Here is a 25262-nt window from a genome sequence, read left to right as displayed (position 1 = left end):
GAAAAAAAATAAAAATGGAAAAAAAAAATTGAACAAAAAATTAAAAAAAAAAAAAAATAAAAAAAAATTTAAAAAAAAAAAAAATGAAAAAATATAATAAATAGAATTAAGAAAAATAAAAAAAGAAAAAATAAATAAAAGAAAAAAAAATAAAAAATAAAAAAAAAGTTGCAAACACAAGTGTGCCAGAGTTGCCCTTCACCTCAAGGTCTTCCAAGTTGACCAAACCTAACCTCAAGGTCACCCAAGTCAACCAAACCTAACCTCATGGTCACCCAAGTCGACCAAACCTAGCCTCAAGGTCACCCAAGTCGACCAAACCTAACCTCAAGTCCACCCAAATCAATCAAACCTAACCTCAAAAAAAAAAATTAAAAAAAAACAAAAATTAAAAACATAAAATCGGGAATAAATGGGAAATAAATCACTGGGGATCTTGAACTGGGGGCTATAAAAGGAGTTGTTCTGCAAGGAGTGGGACAGTGGTGTCTTGTGCAGTCGTGCTGCCAGTACATGTGTGTGTGTGATTTTCGTGTATTTGTTTCGGATTACTTTTCTCCATCATCATCAAGAGTAAGAACCAGTGCATTTTATAGCTATATATATATTCATATTATATTCCTGAAAAAAAATTAAAAACACATAAAATCGGGAATAAATAAGAAAAAAATTAAAAACACATAAAATCGGGATAAATGGAAAAAAAAAATTTAAAAAAAATAAAATGAAAAAAAAATATTTAAAAAAAAAAAAAATTAAAAAAAAAAAAAAAAAATTAAAAAAAAAATTAAAAAAAAAAAAAAAAAAATTAACCCTTCGTTACCCGCGCTGCAGCACTGCATGCCGCAGATTTTGTTTATCCATCATATCTTTGCTCTGACGTTGATTTGTTGACATAGTCGGACAGCTAACATATGCTGGAAATGTTCCAAATGTGTCAGTACATTCCTGGCTATTTCTCCCACTCCTGTCAGTACGATCTTGGCCTTTGAATTGAGCAATACAGTTGTCAGCACTCCGGGCCGCGCACGGTACAACACAAAAACAATAGTCTGCACTATATGCCGCATGTGGTACTATGCGATTTGAAAGTAGTGAATGAAGTATATTAGTGTATATAAGTGTATAGTGTTGTTGTATCAAGTGTAATTGTATAGTTATATATGTAGTGGTGTATATAGTGTTATATACACTAGTTATATCAAGTATATAAGTGATTTATTATGAGTGAACAATCTACTTACAGACAAGATGACTACCAGCGTGTCCTACAAGAGCTCTCAGATGAGGAACCGGAAGAAAATTATGATTTTTTGGACAATAGTGATGGCGAGGAAGAGAATATTTTGGTGGATAATTATTCAAGTGACAGCAAACAGTCTGCAGACGAAGATATTGTATTTCCTGGAGTAAGAGATTGTGATTCTAGTGTATTTATGAGCAAAGACCAAGAAACATTCTGGCTTTCTAATTCACTTGCACTGCCCAAGGCAAAAACATCAAGTAGAAATATTGTGAAGACTTTACCAGGGCCTACTCGCGTTGCTAGGGATGCAGCTAGTGAAATTGATTGTTTTCTGAAATTCATTTCAATTAATGTGATTGACGGGATAGTGTTACATACAAATCAGTTTATTGAGTCAAAACGTGAGTTGGTGAAGGAAAAAAAATTGGCAGGAGGGAAAGAATACAGGGATCGAGACTATTAACTTACAGATAGGGCAGAAATAATGGCCCTTATTGGTTTACTTATAATTTTGTCAGTGTGTAAGGGTAACCGTGCCAATGCATGTATTTCTTGGAATTCAGATGGTACAGGGATGCTGGTTTGTAGAGCTGTATACAGCTACAACAGATTCGCTCTACTTCTTCAAGCCTTGAGGTTCGACGATCGAGAGACAAGAAGTGAAAGACAGCAGACTGACAAATTAGCAGCAATCAGGAGTATATACAAACAGTTCAACAAAAACTGTAAGGAGAGTTACTGTTTATCTGAATACGTAACTATTGACAAAATGCTTCATCCTTTCCGTGGGCGCTGTGGATTTGTACAGTACATGCCTGCAAAACCGGCAGAATATGGTTCGAAATTATATTCTCTATGTGACAGCAAGACATTCTACACATTCAACTTCGAAGTGTATTGTGGTACTCAATTTGCAGGTCCCTTTGCAGTCTCCAACAAGCCAGAAGATGTAGTGAAGCGGCTTGTACAGCCTATTATGAACACCAACTGCAATCTGACCTCGGATAATTATTATTCCAGTTATCCCACTAGCCATGTATCTTCTTGACAATGGAATAACATTCACAGGGACTATGAAAAAGAATAAGAGAGAAATCCCCCCCGAATTTCTGGCAAATCGACAACGTCCTGTTCGGTCATCTCTATTTGGTTTCCAAGACAACTGTACTCTTGTATCCTTTGTGCCAAAGAAGAATAAAAGTGTTCTACTACTTTCAACAATGGACAATGTAGGGAAAATCGACATTGACACTGGAAAGCCCGAAATGATTCTACATTATAATAGTACGAAAGGAGGGGTCGACACTGTTGATCAAAAATGCTCTGCATATTCAACAGCAAGGAATACCAGACGATGGCCTTTGTCACTATTTTTTCGATTCCTTGATATGGCTGGTGTAAATTCTCACGTAATATATGTTGCAAATAATTATGGGAAAATCGAACCAGAAAAATTCAGGAGATCACAATACCTGCATGGATTAGCATTTGGTCTTTTGGAGACAAACTTCAAAAGTAGAGCAATGCTGAAAAATCTACCCACAGACATTCAGTTGTATCTTTCTTCTTATCGTGAATCAGGATTTCAAGCAGCTGCGATGGAAACTGAGCTTCCAAATGAACGAAAAAGAGGACCATGTCATGAGTGTGGTAAACACAAAAATAATAACACAACAATTAGATGTTTTAAGTGCAAAAAAGTTTGTTTGTAAGAATCATTCAAAATCACTCACAACTTGTCGATCCTGTGAGTTGTTACAATGAGAAAACTGTTGTTCATTGGTGTTGTTTTTCTCAAGCACAGACTTGCTCACACGTAGGTTACTTGAATATACATATATACATGCTACTTATTCGTGAACTCACTAAAAACATAAAAAGCTTTTTGAGTTTCATAATAGTGTATACATTTGAATCTATAGAGTTATTTCAATAAAGGTTGGAAATAAATGAAATTGAAAACATAATATTTGAGTTTATATCTAGACCTAATACAGAATTGTAGATTCAAATGCTGGTATTATAAGTTAAAGTGAAATAGGCTTACATATTTAAATTTTTTGTAGGCCCTCAATTCAATTCTTATTGATCAAATTGTGATTGTTACATGGACTTATTCAATAAATATCATTTTTCAACTTGTCATTCATAGTTATGATCTTGTAGGTTCATTAATTGATATTTAATACCAATCTCGAATATATTTAAAGAGTGATCACACCAATAATTCATTATAGATTCAAAGTTCATTATAGATTCAGTTCATTATAGATTCGCACGTGGTACAATTTGAAGAAAATTGGTGCGTGGGTAAAGGAGGGTTGAAAAAAATTTGGAAAAAAAAAAAAATCAAAAACACATAAAATCGGGAATAAATGAAAAAAAAGAACTCTGGGCTCTGAACTCTGAACTTGGGGCTCTGAACTCTGAACTCGGGGCTCTGAACTCTGAACTTGGGGCTCTGAACTCTGAACTCGGGGCTCTGAACTCGGGGCTTCGAACTCTGAACTTGGGGCTCTGAACTCGGGGCTCTGAACTCTGGACTCTGGACTCAGGCTCTGAACTCTGGACTTCTGGACTCTGGACTCGGGGCTCTGAACTCTGGACTTCTGGACTCTGGACTTGGGGCTCTGAACTCTGGACTTCTGGACTCTGAACCCTAAACTCTGAACTCAAGTGTCCTGCATTGTTGAAAATGTCTGTCAATGAGATGATACCATGATTAGTTCCTCCTCCTCAAGCTCAATCACTGCATCCTGCAGACATAGCTCACTGTTTGACATCATGACTCACTTCTCAATTCTTCATTATCATTAGTATGAAGAAGTATCATATTCTATATAATTTGAGTCTCTAAACATAAATCCTCTATGGTGTAGTGGTTAGCAAGTCAGCTTCCCAAGTTTGAGGTTCTAGGTTCGAATCCAAGGCGGTAAAGGTGAGTATTAAAGGTCAGTATCAACAGAACCAGAGGATATATTTTTTTGTATGTAGTGGGTAGAGAAAAGAAAACCATATTTTTATTCTTTCCATTGTGATGTACCAAAGATTGTTCAGCCCTCAAACTACATAATAGATTTATTCATAGGCCGTTATGAGAACAAAATAAATTCTATCACCGAAAAGCACTACAATCTTATCTGAGGTAGATAGACGACTGTTATCTTACCTACAAAGTATGAAATAAATAAATCAGTAATTATATGCCTTGCAAAATTTTGTCACAGAAAAAACCATATATGTTTGTATGTTATGGATTGGGTCAGTAAAATTATATTTGAAGGTTAGATTTGAAACAAAAAATAACCCCAAAACAGACCAAAGCTAACTTGTAACAAGTAGCAAATTGAGAAGGCAGTTCGACTAATGATCGATCATAAAAATTATATAATATTAACTTTTTATTTTATACTTTTATTCTATGCGAATAGGCCTGAATATTTATTAATGAACTATCATAAAAAATTACTTGTTAGAATATGAAGACAGATTAGCTTAGCCAGTATATGATGATTGAGGGTTGATATTCTAACATATCATGGAGAGAGTGAATGAGCAGCATAAATATTTATCAATATACTATCAAAATGTTAGAGGTTTGAGGACAAAGACACACTCATTTCTGACTTCACTCTTGGCTTCTGATTATGATGTTATTGTTATCACTGAGACGTGGTTGTGTAATGGAATCATGGACAGTGAGTTGTTCACCGACTCCTATATTATTTATCGGAGAGATAGGCCACAAGGTATGGGCGGTGGGGTCCTGATTGCTGTTAATCGTAGGGTTCGCTCTAATCTATGTCCCTGTTTAACTCTTGATCCGTACGAGAGTCTTGGTGTCAATATCAACTTTGAGGGTGTTAGCCATACAGTAATCGCTGTTTACATTCCTTGCTCTTCTAGCTTTCAGTACTTCGATACCTATTTGAGTCACCTGGAATCTGTTATGCAGCTATTGGTGATAAGTTGATCTTTTTGGGGGATTTTAACTTACCTGAAATACCAATGATAGGTATTGTTTGGAGCTGGGCTCTCCTTCTGCCAGAAGATTGGCCTCTTTCGTTAACTTTTATGAGCTGGCTCTCTGTAATACAGTTCTCAATTGTAATAATCGTATCTTGGACTTGGTCTTTTCCAGCATTGAAATTAATGTCGAGCGTTGTGATATTTCCTGGTTCCAGAGGATGCTCACCATCCATCGCTTGTCATTACAGTTCAGATGTTGTCCACATTTCCTAATTCCCGTTCGATTGTATTGAACTGTATGACTTCAGGAGGGCAGACTATCTCATGCTTTATACTCAGTTGAGAGATTGTCATTGGGAACTTATTTATAATTCTTCTGGTGTGGATGAAGCTGTTGATATATTTTACAACTTCATCTATGAGTGCTTTGATAATTGTGTGCCAAAGAGGAGGGTCAGGCGGGAGGCACTAAATATCCACCATGGTTTAATGCTGAAATAATAGGATTAATGAAAAGGAAGGATAGGTGTGCTAAAAAGAAGAGTTTCTCTTTATACCTTGGAACAATTTAAAAGCTTGAGAACTCGGGTCAAGCAGTTGATTGCTCGGCAATATAGTAACTATATATCCAGGGTGGAGTCGGGTATCAAAAGTGATGTCAAGAGCTTTTGGGGTTTTGTCAACTCAAGGAGAACTAATGGCTCTACTCATGAAGGTATGCATTTGGGTGACCAGGTTTTTGGTTTGCATGATTTGCCGGATGGCTTCGCTCAATATTTTTCTTCAGTTTTTTCTGATGACACACACTTGGCTGATGTCGACGATGGCAACATCAATCCTGGAATTAATATCCCTTCCCTTTCAATTGGTTCTATTGACCTGAGTACAATATTGGCAGCAATAGGTAATCTGAGACCTAGCTCTGGCTGTGGCCCTGACAATGTTCCTGCATTTATTGTAAAGGGTTGTGCTGAAATACTGGGCCTCCCATGAAGTTCATCTTTGATCTGTCCTTGAGGTCTTCAGTGTTCCCCACCAGATGGAAAATGGTAAGGTTATTCCCATATTTAAGTCTGGAAGAAGGAATGACATATCCAACTTCCGCCCAATAACTCAATTGTCACCTTTTGCTAAGGTATTTGAGAGAGTGCTTTATGATTGTGTGATTTGTCATATTGGTCCCTTTTTATCTAATAGTCAGCATGGTTTCCTGAGGGGTCGCTCAACCACAACTAACTTGCTTGAGTTCACAGCTGATGTTTCAGAGGCGCTTGATGTTGGGGGTAGAGTGGATGTAGTATACACTGACTTTTCCAAGGCTTTCGATAGAATCAGTCATAAGCGGCTTGTTTGCAAATTATCTAGTTTTGGTTTGGTGCCTCAGCTTGTTAGTTTCTTTTCTGACTACCTGAGTGATCGTCTTAATTATGTTTCTGTCTTGAATTTGAAATCTAGCACTTATGTCAGTTCCTCTGGTGTGCCTCAGGGTAGTAATTTGGGTCCTTTGTTGTTCTTAATGTTTATTAATGACCTACCTGGCTGCCTGTTGCAATCCAATTGTTTGATGTTTGCTGATGACTTGAAGATCTACAGGAGGATTGATTGTCATAATGACTCTGTTCTGCTGCAAAGTGACCTGGATTTTGTCTCGGGGTGGTGCACTGATAACGGCCTCGATCTCAATGTTGGCAAATGTAAATTTATGGTCTACACTCGTAAGTGAATTATCCTATTTTCAATTATAGAATTAACGGCTTTCAACTCTCTAGAGTCGATAGTTTCAAGGATCTGGGTGTGGTTTGATTCTTCTCTGAGTTTTGCTCCCCATGTCCATTCTTTGGTTGGTAGGGCTAATAGGATGCTGGGTTTCATCATGAGATCTACGGCTGGGTTTAGAGATGTTGAAGGCTTGATGGCTCTCTTTCCTAGCCTTGTTCGGAGCTTGTTTGAATATTGCGCAGTGGTTTGGGATCCCCATCAGGTGGGTCTGATACATGAGATTGAAATTGTTCAGAATAAATTCTTGAGATTGTTATTTTGTAGAAAACAGAATCGTCCTTGTCCTTTGGGGTTTCCAACTGGTGTGTTGCGCAGCATGTTCAGCTTTGAGACTTTGGCATCCAGACGGAAGGTACTTCTTGTTTATTCCTCTATGGTCTTGTGAACGGTTCCGTGAGCAGTCCTAATCTGTTGGCAAGGCTGAATTTTAAGGTTCCTGTCTTCAATAATCGTAATCGGCAAGAGTTCTCAATCTGTAGATAACACGGTTGGTCATTATTACTCACCAATGAATCGTATTCCTCGTATATTCCTCTGCTGTGATGGTCAGGTGGATCTCTTCTGCTTGTCTAAATGGAGCTTATCAAGAGAAAAATGTCTCCATTCTTCATGTTGAAGAGTAATTTAGACTGTGTTTAATTTTCTGGCTTTCACAATGGCCTTTTTTTTGTCTCTCCATGGTCCCTTTTCCACTAACTAACTTTTAATATTTTTTCCACTTCCCTTTTGATCCCTTTTTGTCTAGTTATTATCACTTCTCTTAGAACCATATGTAATATGTAGGTTATATGTTGTTATTTTATGTGGTTATGATTGATCTTATTGAATATCAAAATTCAAATTTTATCATTTACCTTTAACATTGTTCTTTTCTTTCTCAGAGTAGCTATTATACTATTTTCCTTTTCTGTTTTTCACATGTACCATTTCAATCATTCTCTTTTATTACTTTTCTAGTATTTATATATATCTATTTTTTGTAATAATTTTTAATAATGTATTTCCTGTATTCATGAGTGCGTTTTGGGCTGTTATGCCTGTTGCACTCCTAGATTTTTGTAAGAATAAATAAATAAATAAATAAATAAATAAATATAAAAAACCTTAAACAAAAAAAAAAAATATTTATTTATTATATGTTCGTTATTATTACAAGCATATATATTCTTATATTATGTCTTTCTATGTTTAAAAGCGTCTATTTCTATAATCATTAGCTATCTTTCGAAGTTATTCACAAATGCATATCATCATAGACAAATTTCATTATTTATTTGTGTATTCTTATAATAATATGGAACTAAACAATAATTTATGGAACAACCCAAAATCAAGAATTTCGCCCTATTTAAAAGCTTTAACGTTGGACACATTGACACCACACTTTCAGCATATTGGTTACGTCACAGAATCTGACCAATCCTGAATTAATATGTAAATTTGTGAGATAAAATTTGAAGAAGAAACTCAAGTGAAAATTAGAACAGGAAGACTCGAGGCCATTTTGCAAGAATCATTGGTAGGATGCAGACCTAGTCCATGTACTTAATTGTTAAAAAGCTTCAATTTCTGTTTGATGTAATTCAATCTTTGTCTTTCTGTTTTAAAAAAGTTGTTCCAAAGTTCCTACAATGAATGTGATATTAAAATTCTCAATTTCATATGAATAAACCCTGAAACTTTATTAGTAAGGTCTGTTCGACGTTTTTCGCCATGCTGAAGGATCCAGCCGGAACGATATATTCTATGGCCGAATATAATTCGAAAACAAGAAACAGAAACAAAAGTCTATGTGAGTTATTCGAATATATAAAAGGGGATCCCCATAAATCTACGAAAATTACACAGCATACAAATTCGTCCATTAAAGAAAAGTCATGACTGTAGTCTTAAGGGTACAAAGTTCTCATAGATGATTTTCATTGTATTGAATAAATTTAAATATATATGCTTTACTTAGCCAAAAGGTCTATTTTCCTTAAGCGAAACCACACCCTGATAATAATTCTAATTATTAATTTATTCTATTTTCTGAATCATAATTCTGTATCAACTTATTTTGCCTACTTAACTAGTGCAGTTTATGACCCTTCCCGAGGGCTATTATCCATTTTATTTTGTTCAATCAAAGAGTACCAAATTTATACATAATATCATAATTTGAAGATTCAAATCCGCTATCATCCAATATTCATTCTGTATCCATTGGAAATCATAATTTGTATAATCTGTTCATTAATTTATTCAATATCTGCTGTAAAAGTATATCTTTCAGAATATATATCCATATTACCGTTACATCAAACTGGATTTACTTCATTAAACCTCCAAGTTCGTTCTTTCTAGACTGACACATATTGATCGTGCAGGACACATCCTGTTTTGCAATAGTCAGACATTATCGAGTATAGTATCTATTATGAGACTATTATTTCTTCTGGTGGTAAATGGTGGTCGATTTTCTTACCAAATAATGAATCTTTTTATTAGGAATATCCCACAGAATCAAATAATAAATCGACTCCCACTAGCCTACCACACCGAGGTGAAGTGAATCCTGCATTATCAGCCGATCAACGTTGCAAGGAGAGGTAATAGATCGTATAGACAACTTTAGAATTGAACTTGGTACTCGAAATATTTACTATTTTGGTTCAGCATTTTGCCTTCATACAACCTATAGTACTTATCAGAGACCTGGTTGTCATGGATTTGCTATTCTGTCTGTTGTTTCATGCGGTCTAATATCTTCCCCAACCACGGCACAATTATTAGATTCTAAATATATTAGTCATCATTTGGAGAAAAAGTTCACTCCTAAGTTACTATCTCTGTCCGATCCTAGTGACAGCATAATTCATACTCAGCAGATTCAAATTGAACTGCATTTTATTATCAAATTGGATTCAATTTCATCTCACTATGATATAACCACCTACAGTGTTAAGTTAGAAACTCAGATCCCTTACTTCGGCTACTTTTGTAGACCGCCAAACCCTCTATTGAGCAAATTGATTTTTCCAATCTATTCCATCCATACACCAGTCATTCTACTTGGATACGCTGAAATGAATGATACCGATAGTCCAGTTAAACAAAGGCCAGTCAACCTAACCTACCACTACATACCGTTAAATCATAGCCTCAATTACTGTGACTGTCCAATTATTTTCTTTAATCCAACCATTTTAATTGTTAATTCCCTTCCTACTGTACATCCACCCCCCTCCACGGAGCAAAATAGGCTGCAATATTTGCCAACACAAGGTAAGACCTACTATATGGAGAAACCGTACTCATGGTTGAACGATTATAATCTTAGTTTCTTGTCTTATGATCCAGATTATATATTTCCGTGTCCTCCCCATGGAGCGGATCTATGACACATGGCGCCCAACTGTGTTAGCCTCTGATGAGACCCCTAGGCATGTACAGCTACACTATTAGATTACATAATTATTTCTCTAGTACCCAGAAATTTTTTCAAACTTTGAATCAAACGCAACTTGTCAAATTCAGCCTGAAAATTCATCATAGCAATCATAATCAATCTAGAGTGACACAGAACCTCAATTATCAATAAGCCGTGCCCTGCATGATCAATGTGGGTAGAAGATTTGTCAACTAGTGATGAATTTTTAGGGGAGAGAAAGAATGAACTTGAGATTCAACAGATTAATTTTGTATGTGGACTGAACCACATGGAAATTATAAAACAAGAAGGTTTCATATCCTACCTCACAGGAAATTGTTATATGTTTTGTCTTATATATTATATTTTATTGTTAAATTTTAATTGCTTTATATGTTTTACCTCAAACAATTGAAGATCAACGTGAACTGAATTATCCTCTAGTCATCTCATGGCACTAATCACTGTGATAAATATTTGTTGTTCACTCATCTCATCACTTATATTATTTTAAGCAAATCAGCATCAATTCACTTGTCTGCTCACATACTACTGAACTGCTGCTTAAATTTCATAATATTATCCGCGGATTCATTGGTTCACGATGGACAACACCAATCCAAACTCGTCCGTTTCTCATCCAGACGTACATCATTAAGAGCCAGTCACTGGTGATGCTGCAATCCCCAATGCGTCAGTCCCGCCGACCACCTCGTCTCCACATACCACTCTGCCGATACCTAAAACAGAGGAAAACATTAGTATGGGAAGACACCCACAGACCTGCGATGACGGCACAAGAATTCGCATTCACAGGAAATTTGTGGAAATGATGTCTTGGATTATCGCACAGATGGACAGAGACGGAGAAGAGAAGATGGAGTAGGAGCGCAAGGACAGAGAAGAGAAAGACAGGGACCGAGAAGAACAAAAGGAGAGAGAGCGCAAGCAACAGGAAGAGAGAGACAGGGAACGAGAAGAGCAGAGGGAGTGGGAGCGTGAGCGACAGGGAGAGAGAAAGTGGAATATAGAGAAGTTTAAACAATTTCTTATCGATGCTGACAACAAACTCATAAATTGATTGGATGACATATTTGATAAAGTATGTGCTAACATAACCACCAAAGACCATAGATTAGAGGAGGGGTATAACTACTAAAGTAGCAAGGCAGGTCAATGATGTAGAAGGACGCATACAACAACACTCACATGTGACCCTTGATACTCACTCTACCGATTGCAAGGACCTACAATCTACAAAGGACATCATCCATTTTACCAGATCTGAAGCCCTACCGGAAATAGCATGCACCTCACTTACAGAAGAAGTAAGCTGCTGCATGGACTCCCAGAATGACCTACAAGGGACCATGATAGAAAACACAAATAAATTACCACCTGCTTCAACTCACCTTGTATGCAACAATCCTGGATGGAGTATATGCGCGACGACCCCAGGCCTCCTTGAAATCCAAGTTGAGCAGCAGCAGTTACCGCACACAATCCCGGATCCACCTGTAAGCAGAACGCCCCCAAGTATTGAGAATAGTACACATTGCCACAAAACAACAGCAACAAAATCCAAACATATGCAACTACCCTCAGAAAATAAATACAAGCCTACAAAGTCAAAAGTGCCAACATCCAAACATCAATCAAGGAGAACAATGTTTGGAAAAAGGCAGAGACACACCGGGCCTAAACAGCCACCAGCCGCCGAGAAGGAGCTTGAGACCTGGGACCAGCTGGACGACTTTGGGAGGAATAGGAGGAGGAACCAGCATCGGAAGGCCAGGAGGTGGAAGAAGAGAGGGAAGAAACACACCGCCGATGCCCCCATGCCCGTTTCAAACCGCACCGCCAGAAGGACGCACAGACACCGGACGAGAACCACTGTGAAGCAGCCTACGAGATGGACCACAACGACCGGCTCCAGGACGAGGGACAGAAAGCAACTGATAGCATGCATAGAAGGCACATTAGATTCGAGCAAGCCACTTATCTATGTGACCACAAAAATTGGAAGGACGATTGGAATAAAACCTGGAAATAAAAGAAATGCAATCATGGATTATTGTTATTGGGAGGAAGATGTGATGGACTATCGGATGGAATTATTGAATATAAAAATGTGTTGTATGAAATCGAAAAGATTAATGAGTTGTATATGGGAAATGAAAGTACTTGATTATTGTTCATTAAGGAATTGTATTATGAAAGGGAGAAGAAACGTTTTGATGTACTGTATTATGTCTATTATCAGTGTGGCTGCTGTATTAACGGAAGGTTGCAATATTGATATGATGATGTTATTGTTAAAGGTTGTGATGCTGTTATTGAGAAAATTTGTTGATAAAGTGAAGATTAGCAATTTGATGTTTTTTATTATTATTGTAAGCATGATGGGAAGATATAAATGGAAAGCTGGTATAGGTTGGTGTAGTGAACATGATCCGAAAGCAGTGAGGGAATGTGATTGGAGAAAACTGATGAATGGTGGTATTAAAACAATCAAAATTGAGTAATTGCTGGAATAGAGTAAAAGGAACAAGGCGGATAAATATTTTGAACCGATATCTGGAATACCAGGGCCTCAAGTTTGTGAAAATGAATCGTCGGAAAGGAACGAGCTTAATCAAATAATACTGAATGAGGGACGGCGGAGTAAAACTTCAAATTCAACTTCATTAAATAATAGTAAAGCTTCATATTCTAACAGCATATTATGCACTGGATTCATTCTTAGCGGTTGAGATTGTCTCCAATAACAACAATATAGTAAACATAACCTGAACGTGTCTCATTTCACCTCGTATTGGAATATTTAAGAAGTCAGCACCTATCCAAAATTTATTTATCACCATAATACTACATGAAAGATCTTCAATCAAGTCAACTTTGAAGGATATCCAGTATTACTGAAAAATTTTATATGACACATCAACAACAAAGATCCAGTTCACAGTATTAGCCTAGCTAACCTAAGGAGAAGGTATCACAACTATGGATGTAAACAATCATAACGAAAGGATAAACAAACATTAGTAGTTAGCGAGATAAGTAGGCATCAATCCAACTAGAGAAGATAATGATGTAAACAATTTTTTATATCTGTAATACTCACCGTGTAAATATTTGATAATTTGTCCACAACGAGGCGAGGTCGAGTTCCCACTCAAACCAAAAACAATTCTTGTGGACATCTCATTACAGACCTGGAAAAGGGATAATTATTAAAAATATGGCCAGATAAATTTGTCCAATTCAAAATCTGTGCACAAATTGTGTAAATATTATTAAATGAAATGTTGAGGATATTAGAATAGAAGCATTTGGCCTGAAAATACTGGAAATTGCTTGGAGATTATGAAAATCAATAATCAGCTGTAAGCAAAAGAACGCATCAAGCAGAAGTACCAACTTCACAAATGCCAAAAATTGTAAAATTGTTCGAGGTAATATTGTGTTTATGAGTGTGTATTATGTAAAAAACCAATGAGAAAACCCAAAAATAATTTTATGTTTATTTAATATGTCTATTCTATATTGTTGGAAAAAGAATTAGATATCGACCCCTAAAATCAACGATATGAAGTAATGGTTCAAAATTGTGAAAAAGAATTGATTCATCCAGTCTGTATCAAATTTAAACAACATAATACTTACTGATTAATGTAAATTTAGCCAAAATTTAAACGTTATAAATGTTCTATGTCTATTTTTGCGTGAGGGTCACTCAGGACAGGTGGTATCTAATGAAAACATCAACTCAGTACACATGATCGCTCGAAAGAAAAGTAGCCGGAAATTAGCTACCCGATATCGACTAACCGTTGAAGTTGTATCTATGTTTTAGACATTGTATTGCATGGCAAAATGCCGAAAATCTATACTTTGAGGTAAATGTATCACTGTATCATTTACACTCACCTTTTGTGAAGAGATCAACCTGAAAAAATCAGCTTGACTCTATATCATTTATAGGAGATTAGAGGGACAAACCTCACTCCTAAAGGTTTTTACCAATGACCTGCGTGCCATTAAGGGGTACCTTATCACCTTAAATTGCACCAGATGAGTCTGCGCACCATCTAGGGCACTTTGAAATTGTTTTGTGTTTGATGAACCGAACATTTGCTCAGTTAATTGGGACCAGCTATGTAAGACAGCAGATACCGAGTCAATCATTTTGTACTTGAGTAAATCGAGCCTGCACGCTCATAGATCCTGTTCCTGAATCATAAACCCGCAGATTCGATTTAGAGGGACTTTTGTGATGTACCAAAGATTTACAGCCCTCAAACTATATAATAGATTTATTCATAGGCCGTTATGAGAATAAAATAAATTCTATCACCGAAAAACACTCCAATCTTATCTGAGGTAGATGGACCACTGTTATCTAACCTACAAAGTATGAAATAAATAAATCAGTAATTATATGCCTTGCAAAATTTTGTCACAGAAAAAACCATATATGTTTGTATGTTTATGGATTGGATCTGTGAAATTATATTCGATGGTTAGATTTGAAACAAAAACATAACCCCAAAACAGACCAAAGCTAACTTGTAAACAAGTAGCAAATTGAGAAGGCAGTTCAACTAATGATGGATCATAAAAATTATATAATATTAACTTTTTCATTTTTATACTTTTATTTCTATGCCGAATAGGCCTGAATATTCATTTAATGAACTATCATAAAAATATATTGTTAGAAATAGGAAGACAGATTGGTGCCAGTATATATGATGATTGATGGTCGATATTCTAACATATAAAAAACCTTAAACAAAAAAAAGAAATATTTCTTTATTATTATGTTCATTATTATTACAAGCATATATATTCTTATATTATGTCTACTCTATTTTATAAAAGCATGTCTTTATTCTATAATCATTAGCTATCTTTCGAAGTTATTCACAAATGCATATCATCATAGACGAATTTCATTATTTATTTGTGTATTCTTATAATTATATGAAACTAAACGATAATTTGGAACAATCCAAAATCAAGAATTTCGCCCTATTTAAAAGCTTCAAAGTTGGACACATTGACACCACCCTTTCAGCATATTGTTTATGTCACAGAATCTGACCAATCCTAGATTGATATGTAAATTTGGTGAGATAAAATTTGAAGAAGAAACTCAAGTGAAAATTAGAAGAGGAAGACTTGAGGCCATTTTGCAAGAATCATTGGTAGGATGCAGACCTAGTCCATGTACTTAATTGTTTAAAAGCTTTAATTCCTGTTTAATGTAATTCAATCTTTGTCTTTCTGTTTTAAAGAAGTTGCTCCAAAGTTCCTACAATAATTGTGATATTAAAATTTTCAATTTCATTTTAATAAACCCTAAAACTTTATTAGTGAGGTCTGTTCGACGTTTTTTGCCACGCTGATGGATCCAGCCGGAACGATACATTCTACAGCCGAATATACTTCGAAAACAAGAAACGGAAACAAAAGTCTACATAAGTTATTCGAATATATAAAAGGGGATCCCCATGAATCTATGAAAATTACACAGCGTACAAATTTGTCCATTTAAGAAAAGTCATGAGTGTAGTCTTAAGGGTACAAAGTTCTCATAGATGATTCTTATTGTATTAAATAAATTTAAATATATATGCTGTACTTAGCCAGAAGGTCTATTCTCCTTAGGCGAAACCACACCCTGATAATAATTTTCTGAATCATTATTCTCTATTAACTCATTTTGCCTACTTAACTAGTGCAGTTTCGACCCTTCCCAAGGGCTATTATCCGTTCTATTTTGTTCGATCAAAGAGTACCAAATTTTTACATAATATCATAATTTAAAGATTCAAATCCGCTATCATCCAATATTCATTCTGTATCCATTGAAAATCATAATTTGTATAATCCGTTCATTAATTTATTAAATATCTGCTGTAAAAGTATATTTTTCAGAATATATATCCATATTACCGTTACATCAAACTGGATTCACTTCATTACACCTCCAAGTTTGTTCTTTCTCGACTGACACATATTGATTGTGCAGGACACATACTGTTTTGCAATAGTCAGACATTATCGAGTATAGTATCTATTATGAGACTATTATCTCTTCTGGTGGTAAATAGTGGTTGATTTTCTTACCAAAAAATAAATCTTTTTATCAGGAATATCCTGAAGAATCAAATGATAAATCGACTCCCACTAGCCTACCACACCGAGGTGAAGTGAATCCTGCATTATCAGCCGATCAACGTTGCAAGGAGAGGTAATAGATCATATAGACAACATTAGAATTAAACTCGGTACTCGAAATATTTACTATTTTGGTTCAGCATTTTGCCTTCATACAACCTATAGTACTTATCAGAGACCTGGTTTGCATGGATTTGCTATTCTGTCTGTTGTTTCATGCGGTCTAATATCTTTCCCAACCATGGTACAATTATTGGATTCTAAATATATTAGTCATCATTCGGAGAAAAAGTTCACTCCTAAGTTACTATCTGATCCTAGTGACAGCATAATTCATACTCAGCAGATTCAAATTGAACTGCATTTTATCATCAAATTGGATTCAATTCCATCTCACTATAATATAACCACCTACAGTGTTAAGTTAGAAATTCAGATCCCTTACTTCGGCTACCTTTGTAGACCGCCAAACCCTCTATTGAGCAAATTAATTTTTCCAATCTATTCCATCCATACACCAGTCATTCTACTTAGATACGCTGAATTAAATGATACCAATAGTCCAGTAAAACAAAGGCCGGTCAACCTAACCTACAACTACATACCGTTTAATCATAACCTCAATTACTGTGACTGTCCAATTATTTTCTTTAATCCAACCATTTAAATTGTTAATTCCCTTCTTACTGTACATCCACCCCCCTCCACAGAGCAAAATAGGCTGCAATATTTGCCAACACAAGGTAAGACCTACTATACAAAGAAACCATACTCATGGTTGAACGATTATAATCTTAGTTTATTGTCTTATGATTCAGATTATATATTCCAGTGTCCTCCCCATGGAGCAGAACTATGACACCATATACATTTATTTTCCATTATAAAACAGAATATATATATATTAGTCATTGAAAATCCTCTTCTATATTTTGTGGTCTCCTGATAGACCTCTGCTGACCTTCCCTCTTGTTCTGAAATGCTGCATACTCCATCAGTTTGTACAGTATCCCGAAAAGCAGCACTGTAGATAGATATTAGTAGAGCAGGGTCTCCTGGACAGCCCTCTGATGGCCATACCACTGCCAGTCACCCCGCCGCCAGTTGTCTGGCCGCCACCGGTCACTCCACCACTGCCAGTCACCCCGCCGCTGGTCGTCCGGCCGCCACCGGTCGCCCCACCACTGCCAGTCACCCCGCTGCTGGTCGTCCGGCCGCCACTGGTCGCCCCACAACTGCCAGTCACCCTGCCGCCAGTCGTCCGGCCGCTGCTGGTCGCCCCACCACTGCCAGTCACCCCGCCGCCGGTTGTCTGGCCTTCACCGCCAGTCATCCGGCCACCACTGCCGGTCGCCCCACCACCACCAGTCGCCCCACTGACAGCTGCCATCCTGCCACCAACAGTCGACCCGCTGCGGCTGGCAATCGTCCCGCCAGCTGAGGCCAGGATGGCTTGTCAGTGGCCCTTCATATATAGGGGACTCTGGCTCGGGATGGTCATGCAGAACCTGTCACTCTGCATGGTCATGGAGACCCCTATCACACCAGATTAATGTGTCCATGGTGGACATGCTGGATCGGGATGTCCATTGGAGGCTCTGGATCAGCATGGCCATGCTGCTCTGGATCAGGGTGACATTGAAGATGGATATTTTCAGCAACTCTCACTTCGCCTCCTCCATGTTAGGACATTTTAGCATGGGCATTCTCAATGACCCTAGCTCCTCCTGTTACATTAACCATGCCCACCAGTGTTCAGCGTGTCTGTGGTGGGATGGCAGGGTCATCCACTCAGTGGTCAGTCAGTCAGTTCAATTACTGATCAGTCAGTCAGTTCAATTACTGATCAGTCACTGTTCAGTCACTGTTCAGTCACTGTTCAGTCACTGTTCAATTACTGTTCAGTCACTGTTCAGTCACTGTTCAATTACTGATCAGTCACTGTTCAGTCACTGTTCAGTCACTGAAAAATTCTGATAGAACGAGCTGAGGCAGGAGACGTGCTGGTGGCGCTACAGAATTTTGGCGTATCTCTACAAAACTAATGTTATTGTTTTCTCCATTCCTCATTGATATGACTTGGCGGTCTGGTCATGTGTTGATAAGGCGATAGCATGGACTAACAAGAAGATGCAACAAGTTTGTAATCTGTTCTCAAACTGTTGTTTTATTGATATTAGTAATATAGGAAAAATATGTCATTAATCATGTCAGTCACTGTTCAGTCACTGTTCAGTCACTGTTTAACTGTTCAGTCACTGTTCAGTCACTGTTCAGTCACTGTTTAGTCAGTGGCACTCGGCACTTGGTATGGGTCCAAAATGTATAAATAGCTGAGCTCAAACCCTTAGACCTCAGTATACTGACCAGTATGTATATCAAACAAAGGAACCATAAGCCGACATTGGAGGAGGTTGCTCCTACCATATTGGAGATTGCTAGGTTGAAGTGTGAAATCAAAAGGAGGCATAAGGAAATCATGCTGGGTAGACGGATTGCAGAAGAGAAACATGTGGAACACTTCAAACCTCTAGCTGAGCCACTAGTCAACCTAGCCGAAACTCTCCAACAGATGCCAGTTCAACAACCACAACTACCTCCATCAAGAGCATCCAAAAAGCGTCCTAGGTATCTGAAGCCTAGAATAAAAATGCGCTCCAGACATGTGAAGGGTAGGCAGAGACAATCCAAGCCAGAGTTGTTATCATCAGAACATCGTCCTTTCTCAGCAGCATCAACACACCACACATATCCCACTCCACCAACAACACCATTTGTTAAACATGTCACATATACAAGGCATGGACTTACTGGTGCAAGTAAAGCAAAACATAAGCTCCAACTCTCCAGCATTGATGAAGAGTCACCAACATTTGAATCATATGGAACTGGAGAAGTTTCAAGTCCAATGGCAGGCACCTCAGGAGTTGGACGGCAACTATGGAAAGCAGGAAAGCAGGCATTTGAAGGGGATGAGGGTGAGGAGTATAATATGAGTAGAGGATATGATGATAGCAGTGATGAGGAGCTGTCTGGAGATGGACAGGATGATGATAAGAATGTTGAACAATTATTGAATGAAAGTCATGGTACAACAGTTCAGAATATCCTTGATCAAACTGATCTAGCTGGAAAACAGGTAGCTGATTACATTGGAGTATCATTGAGCAAGGACAATGACAATTTTGATGACACTTTTGGGCCAAGAGTGAGAGACAATGCTTACTACCTGGGCAATAATTATTTAACTTTTGGAGAGAATGGTGATGAAATTGTGCTGACTGACCCTGTAGATCAGGAAGAAAAGACCTTCACAGCTACATTGGGACTTTGTGAGTTGATTTTCAAGAAGAATCCAAATCGTGCATTAGTTGAATCCGCTGACAGACAGGCCTATGGAGAAATATTGAACTGGACCAGTGTGCACAGACAGAACAATGATCCAAGAGGTGAGATTGTTAACTACAACAAAGCCAAGTATAAGAATACAATCAAACGCTTTTTGGATGATAGTAGAGAAGGTGGTCAAAGACATTTTGAGAGACAAGTGGCTGGGAGAGGATCTATTGCTCCAAGGCATGATTTTAGTGAGGAGAAAAGTCAGAAGATCTATAGAGGAAGAGGTGTTCTGTCAGCTATTAAGAAGCTGCTGGTACAAAAGTTAATAAGGCAATCGACATTCTACTAGTTGAACTTCATATCCCTGGCTATCAATACTGTGGACCAGGAACAAAACTTCAGAAGCAATTAGCACAAGGTGCTAATCCAGCTGATCCAGGAATCAACAAACTTGATCAGGCTTGCAAGGAGCATGATATTGCCTATTCCAAGAGTGGTGATACAGCAAGCAGAGCAGTAGCAGACAGCATCTTGGCAGAGAGAGCCTGGGATAGAGTGAGATCTGAAAATGCAGGGGTGTTGAAAAAAGCTGCAGCACTAGCAGTCACCAACATCATGAAGGCTAAGGCAAAATTTGGGGGAGGTATGAAAAGATCACTGAAGGGAGTCAGTAGGGTGGCTGAGAAGGGGAAGAAACAGAAGATTCAGCCATCAAAGAAAAAATCAGTGAAAGGAGGTCAAGGTCTTCACTTGAGACATCAGAAACCAAAGGTTGGTACAGGTCTTTACTTGAGACAGCAGAGATCAAAGGTCTGTAAAGGTCTTCACTTGAGAAAGCAGAGACCAGCAACACCTTAGACACTAGGTAATATATTGAGGTACAATCAAAATCAAATGCGTAACATATGGCTATATATTGGATATATAGCAATTAGATTCATTGTGCCGAATCATCTGTGGAGAACAGACATTTTGTGGATCAACTGTGTATCTGGAACAATAGAGAAGACGGTACTCCTATTCTCAAAGTGGGGTGACTATGGTGAGACAAATTCACCATCAATCTCCCCATTTGATCTGATGAGGATCATGTAGAAGATGAGGAAGAGGAAACTGATATGAAGGAGAACAATGAGGTAGAGGTGGAAGAGGAAGAGGATGAGGAGAGAAGAGGAAGAGGAGGAGGAAGAGAAAGAGGAGGAGGAGGATGATGTATAGGTGAGAAATACTACTACACCTATATTCTGACTCGAAGGAGCATCAATTACCTGAAGGGAAGAGGTTGTGAGGTGATTCAAAAACAATGACAGGGTATTGTCTCTATCTGAAACAGTGTTCCAGAGGTATCACTGAATACCATCCGAAGACTATCAGACATCAACATAGAGGACTTGCCAAGGACTAGTGCTGGAAAAGGAGTCTACTACCTGGGACAACACCTGCTTGACATGGACAAAGGAGAAACATCATGGATACATCACTTTTCTGCACACTCAATATGAAAAACAACTTGGATTTTGGAACAGAGATATACCTGCTTGTAGTAAACTTTTCAATGAAATAGATGTTGAATTGATCGATGAAGAGCTAATTGTATTCCAAACTGTTTACTTGTTACCTACCATCTCCTTAGATATAGTTTAGCTATAAAGTACATTCTGAGTGCCACTGACTGAACAGTGACTGAACAGTGACTGAACAGTGACTGAAAAGTGACTGAACAGTTAAACAGAGACTGAACAGTGACTGAACAGTCAAACAGTGACTGAACAGTGACTGATCAGTAATTGAACAGTGACTGAACAGTGACTGAACAGTAATTGAACAGTGACTGAACAGTGACTGAAGAGTGACTGATCAGTAATTGAACTGACTGACTGACCACTGAGTGGATGACACTGCTGTCCCGCCACAGACACGCTGAACACTGGTGAGCATGGTACATGTGACAGGAGGAGCTGGGGTCATTGAGAATGCCCATGCTAAATGTCCTAACATGGAGGAGGCGAAGTGGGAGTTGCTGAAAATATCCATCTTCAATGCCACCCTTGATCCAGAGCAGCACGGCCATGCTGATCCAGAGCCTCCCATGGACATCCTGATCCAGCATGTCCACCATGGACACATTAATCTGGTGTGATAGAGGTCTCCATGACCATGCAGAGTGACAGGTCCTGCATGACCATCCCGAGCCAGAGTCCCCTATATATGAAGGACCACTGTCAAATTGAAGCCATCCTGGCCTTAGCCGGCAGGACGATTGCCAGCCGCAGCAGGTCAACTGTTGGTGGGGGGATGGCAGCCGTCGGTGGGGCGACCGGTGGTGGTGGGGCGACCGGCAGTGGTGGCCGGATGACTGGCGGCGGTGAGGCGACCGGCGGCGGCCGGACGACCGGCAGCGGGGTGACTGGCAGTGATGGGGTGACCGGCGGCGGCCTGACGACCGGCGGCAGGGTGATTGGCAGTGGTGGGGCGACCGGCGGTGGGGTGATTGGCAGTGGTGGGGTGACTGGTGGTGGATGGATGACTGGCGGCGGGGTGACTGGTAGTAGTGGGGCGACTGGCGGCGGCCGGACAACCGGCGGCGGGGTGACTGGCAGTGGTGGGGCGACCTGTGGTGGCCGGACGACCGGCAGCAGGGTGACTGGCAGTGGTGGGGCGACTGGCGGCGGCCGGACGACCGGCGGCGGGGTCACTGGCAGTGGTGGGGCGACCGGTGGCGGCTGGACGACCGGCAGCAGGGTGACTGGCAGTGGTGGGGCGACTGGTGGCGGCCGGACAACTGGCGGCGGAGTGACTAGCAGTGGTTGGGCGACCGGTGGCGGCCGGACAACTGGCGGCGGAGTGACTAGCAGTGGTGGGGCGACCAGAGGGCTGTTCAGGATACCCTGCTCTACTAATATCTATCTACAGTGCTGCTTTTCGGGATACTGTACAAAGTGTTGGATTATGCAGCATTTCAGAACGAGAGGAAAGGTCAGCAGAGGTCTATCAGGAGACCACAAAATATAGAAGAGGATTTTCAATGACTAATATATATATATTCTGTTCTATAATGGAAAATAAATGTATATGGGAAGAATAAAAATATGGTTTTTTTTTCTCTACCCACTACATACAAAAAAATATATCCTCTGGTTCTATTGATACTGACCTTTTATACTCACCTTTACCGCCTTGGATTCGAACCTAGAACCTCCAACTTGGGAAGCTGACTTGCTAACCACTACACCATAGAGGATTCATGTTTAAAGACTTAATTTATATAGAATATGATACTTCTTCATACTAATGATAATGAAGAATTGAGAAGTGAGTCATGATGGGGTGGCATTGTCATAGAACTGTTGACAAGGAAGGTTATCCCCATCACCACCACCACTTTTCTCTGTTTGGTATAAGATGGCTTGTCAGCACTGAGATGTATTCTGTCTACTATGACATGTTGTCAAACAGTGAGCTATGTCTGCAGGATGCAGTGATTGAGCTTGAGGAGGAGGAACTAATCATGGTATTATCTTGTTGACAGACATTTTCAACAACGCAGGACATTTGAGTTCAGAGTTTAGGGTCCAGAGTCCAGAAGTCCAGAGTTCAGAGCCCCTAGTCCAGAGTCTAGAAGTCCAGAGTTCAGAGCCTCAAATCCAGAGTCCAGAAGTCCAGAGTTCAGAGCCTGAGTCCAGAGTCCAGAGTTAAGAGCCCCGAGCTCAGAGCCCCAAGTTCATAGTTCAGAGCCCCAAGTTCAGAGTTCAGAGCCCTGAGTTCAGAGTACAGAGCCCCGAGTTCAGAGTTCAGAGCCCCAAGTTCAGAGTTCAGAGCCCAAAGTTCTTTTTTTTCATTTATTCCCGATTTTATGTGTTTTTGATTTTTTTTCATTTCTTCCCAATTTTATGTGTTTTTAATTTTTTTTTTATTTATTTTCAATTTATTCCTGATTTTATGTTTTTCTTTTGTTTTTTTTTCAATTTTTTTCCATTAATTCCTGATTTTATGTGTTTTTAATTTTTTTTTCTTTTTTTTTTTTCCATTTATTTCCGATTTCATGTGTTTTTAATTTTTTTTTTCAGGAATATAATATAAATATATATAGCTCAAAAATGCACTGGTACTTACTCTTGATGATGATAAAGATGAAAGTAATCCAAAACAATACACAAAATCACATACACACGTACTGGCGGCACGACTGCACAAAACACAATGTCCCACTCCTTGCAGAACAACTCCTTTTATAGCCCCCAGTTCAAGATCCCCAGTGATTTATTTCCCATTTATTCCCGATTTTATGTGTTTTTAATTTTTTTTTCAATTTTTTTTTTTAATTTTTTTTTTGAGGTTAGGTTTGATTGACTTGGGTGGACTTGAGGTTAGGTTTGGTCGACTTGGGTGACCTTGAGGTTAGGTTTGGTCGACTTGGGTGACCTTGAGGTTAGGTTTGGTTGACTTGGGTGACCTTGAGGTTAGGTTTGGTCAACTTGGAAGACCTTGAGGTTAAGGGAGACTCTGGCACACTTGTGTGCCAGAGTCGCCCTTTTTATACTACTTCTGTATATGAGGATTGTCAGATTATGAACTTGGAATGGAATTATAAATTATGATATCCCAGTAATTATTCCCATCAAATCAGGAGCTCCCTTGTCCTTGGCCTTGACAGCTCTCTCGGCATTCCTATGTTCTCCTTTCTGCTGATCCTTTTCTGGGTGTCCTTCTCTCTTCTGACTTCCCGATCGTCATATCCCACACAAAAATGTCGAGTTTCATTGAAAAATTTCAAACAAGAAAGGGAAATCAGGGCATAAAAACCGACGGTTACAGTTACAGACGGGATCGCTCGTTGGCAAATGGGAATATTGCATGGTGCTGTCTCAAGGTGGGGTGTTCCACGAGTTTGAAAACGGACACCAGCATTGCGAGTATGTTTGAATATGGCGGAGCCCATAGCCATGCGAGGGTTGTGGCAAATACTGTCCCAGATGGCAATAATAAGAATGTCAGAGGTGGTAGGCGCGATATCTCGCTTGATGAAAGTGGCTTAATTTCTCCAATAAAATCCTCTAGTCGGGAAAATAGTGTGTCAAACACCCCGGTGGTATGTGATATGGGTGTTAATACACCTACAGCTAGGACGGTCAGGGTTGAGGATCGGAGCCTGCGAGAATTTGAGCTCTTGCAACAGAGAGATGATCTTAGCTCTCTCAAGTAATATGACAAATTAGATTGAACAAATAAAAACTAAAAGCCATTCAGAAAGTTGTGAATTAAACGAGTTAATTTTATTACTCAAGGCTGAGAAAAAATCATTGTCTGATAGAGTCCTCTCAATGTCCACTT

General features: G+C 38.8%; 2 protein-coding genes across 2 annotated transcripts; one reads left to right on the top strand and one right to left on the bottom strand.

The window, feature by feature from the left end:
• Positions 1 to 11060: 11060 nt before the first annotated feature.
• Positions 11061 to 17982, bottom strand: LOC120351075 (uncharacterized transmembrane protein DDB_G0289901-like). The gene is made up of 3 exons (XM_039427033.1): positions 17788 to 17982; positions 11819 to 11921; positions 11061 to 11146 (listed from the first exon to the last, which is right to left on the bottom strand). Exons 1-3 carry the CDS (start codon positions 17980 to 17982, stop codon positions 11061 to 11063), a joined length of 384 nt encoding a protein of 127 aa, XP_039282967.1.
• Positions 17983 to 22082: 4100 nt separating this feature from the next.
• Positions 22083 to 22943, top strand: LOC120351074 (glycine-rich cell wall structural protein 1-like). The gene has a single exon (XM_039427031.1). The coding sequence runs from the start codon at positions 22083 to 22085 to the stop codon at positions 22941 to 22943; it is 861 nt and encodes a 286-aa protein (XP_039282965.1).
• Positions 22944 to 25262: the final 2319 nt, after the last annotated feature.

This window comes from Nilaparvata lugens, chromosome 4 (genome assembly GCF_014356525.2).
Source record: "Nilaparvata lugens isolate BPH chromosome 4, ASM1435652v1, whole genome shotgun sequence".
Taxonomy (NCBI): Eukaryota; Metazoa; Arthropoda; class Insecta; order Hemiptera; family Delphacidae; genus Nilaparvata; species Nilaparvata lugens.
Note: the sequence above shows the minus strand (reverse complement) of the source record. Positions and strands in the feature narration are given on the sequence as shown.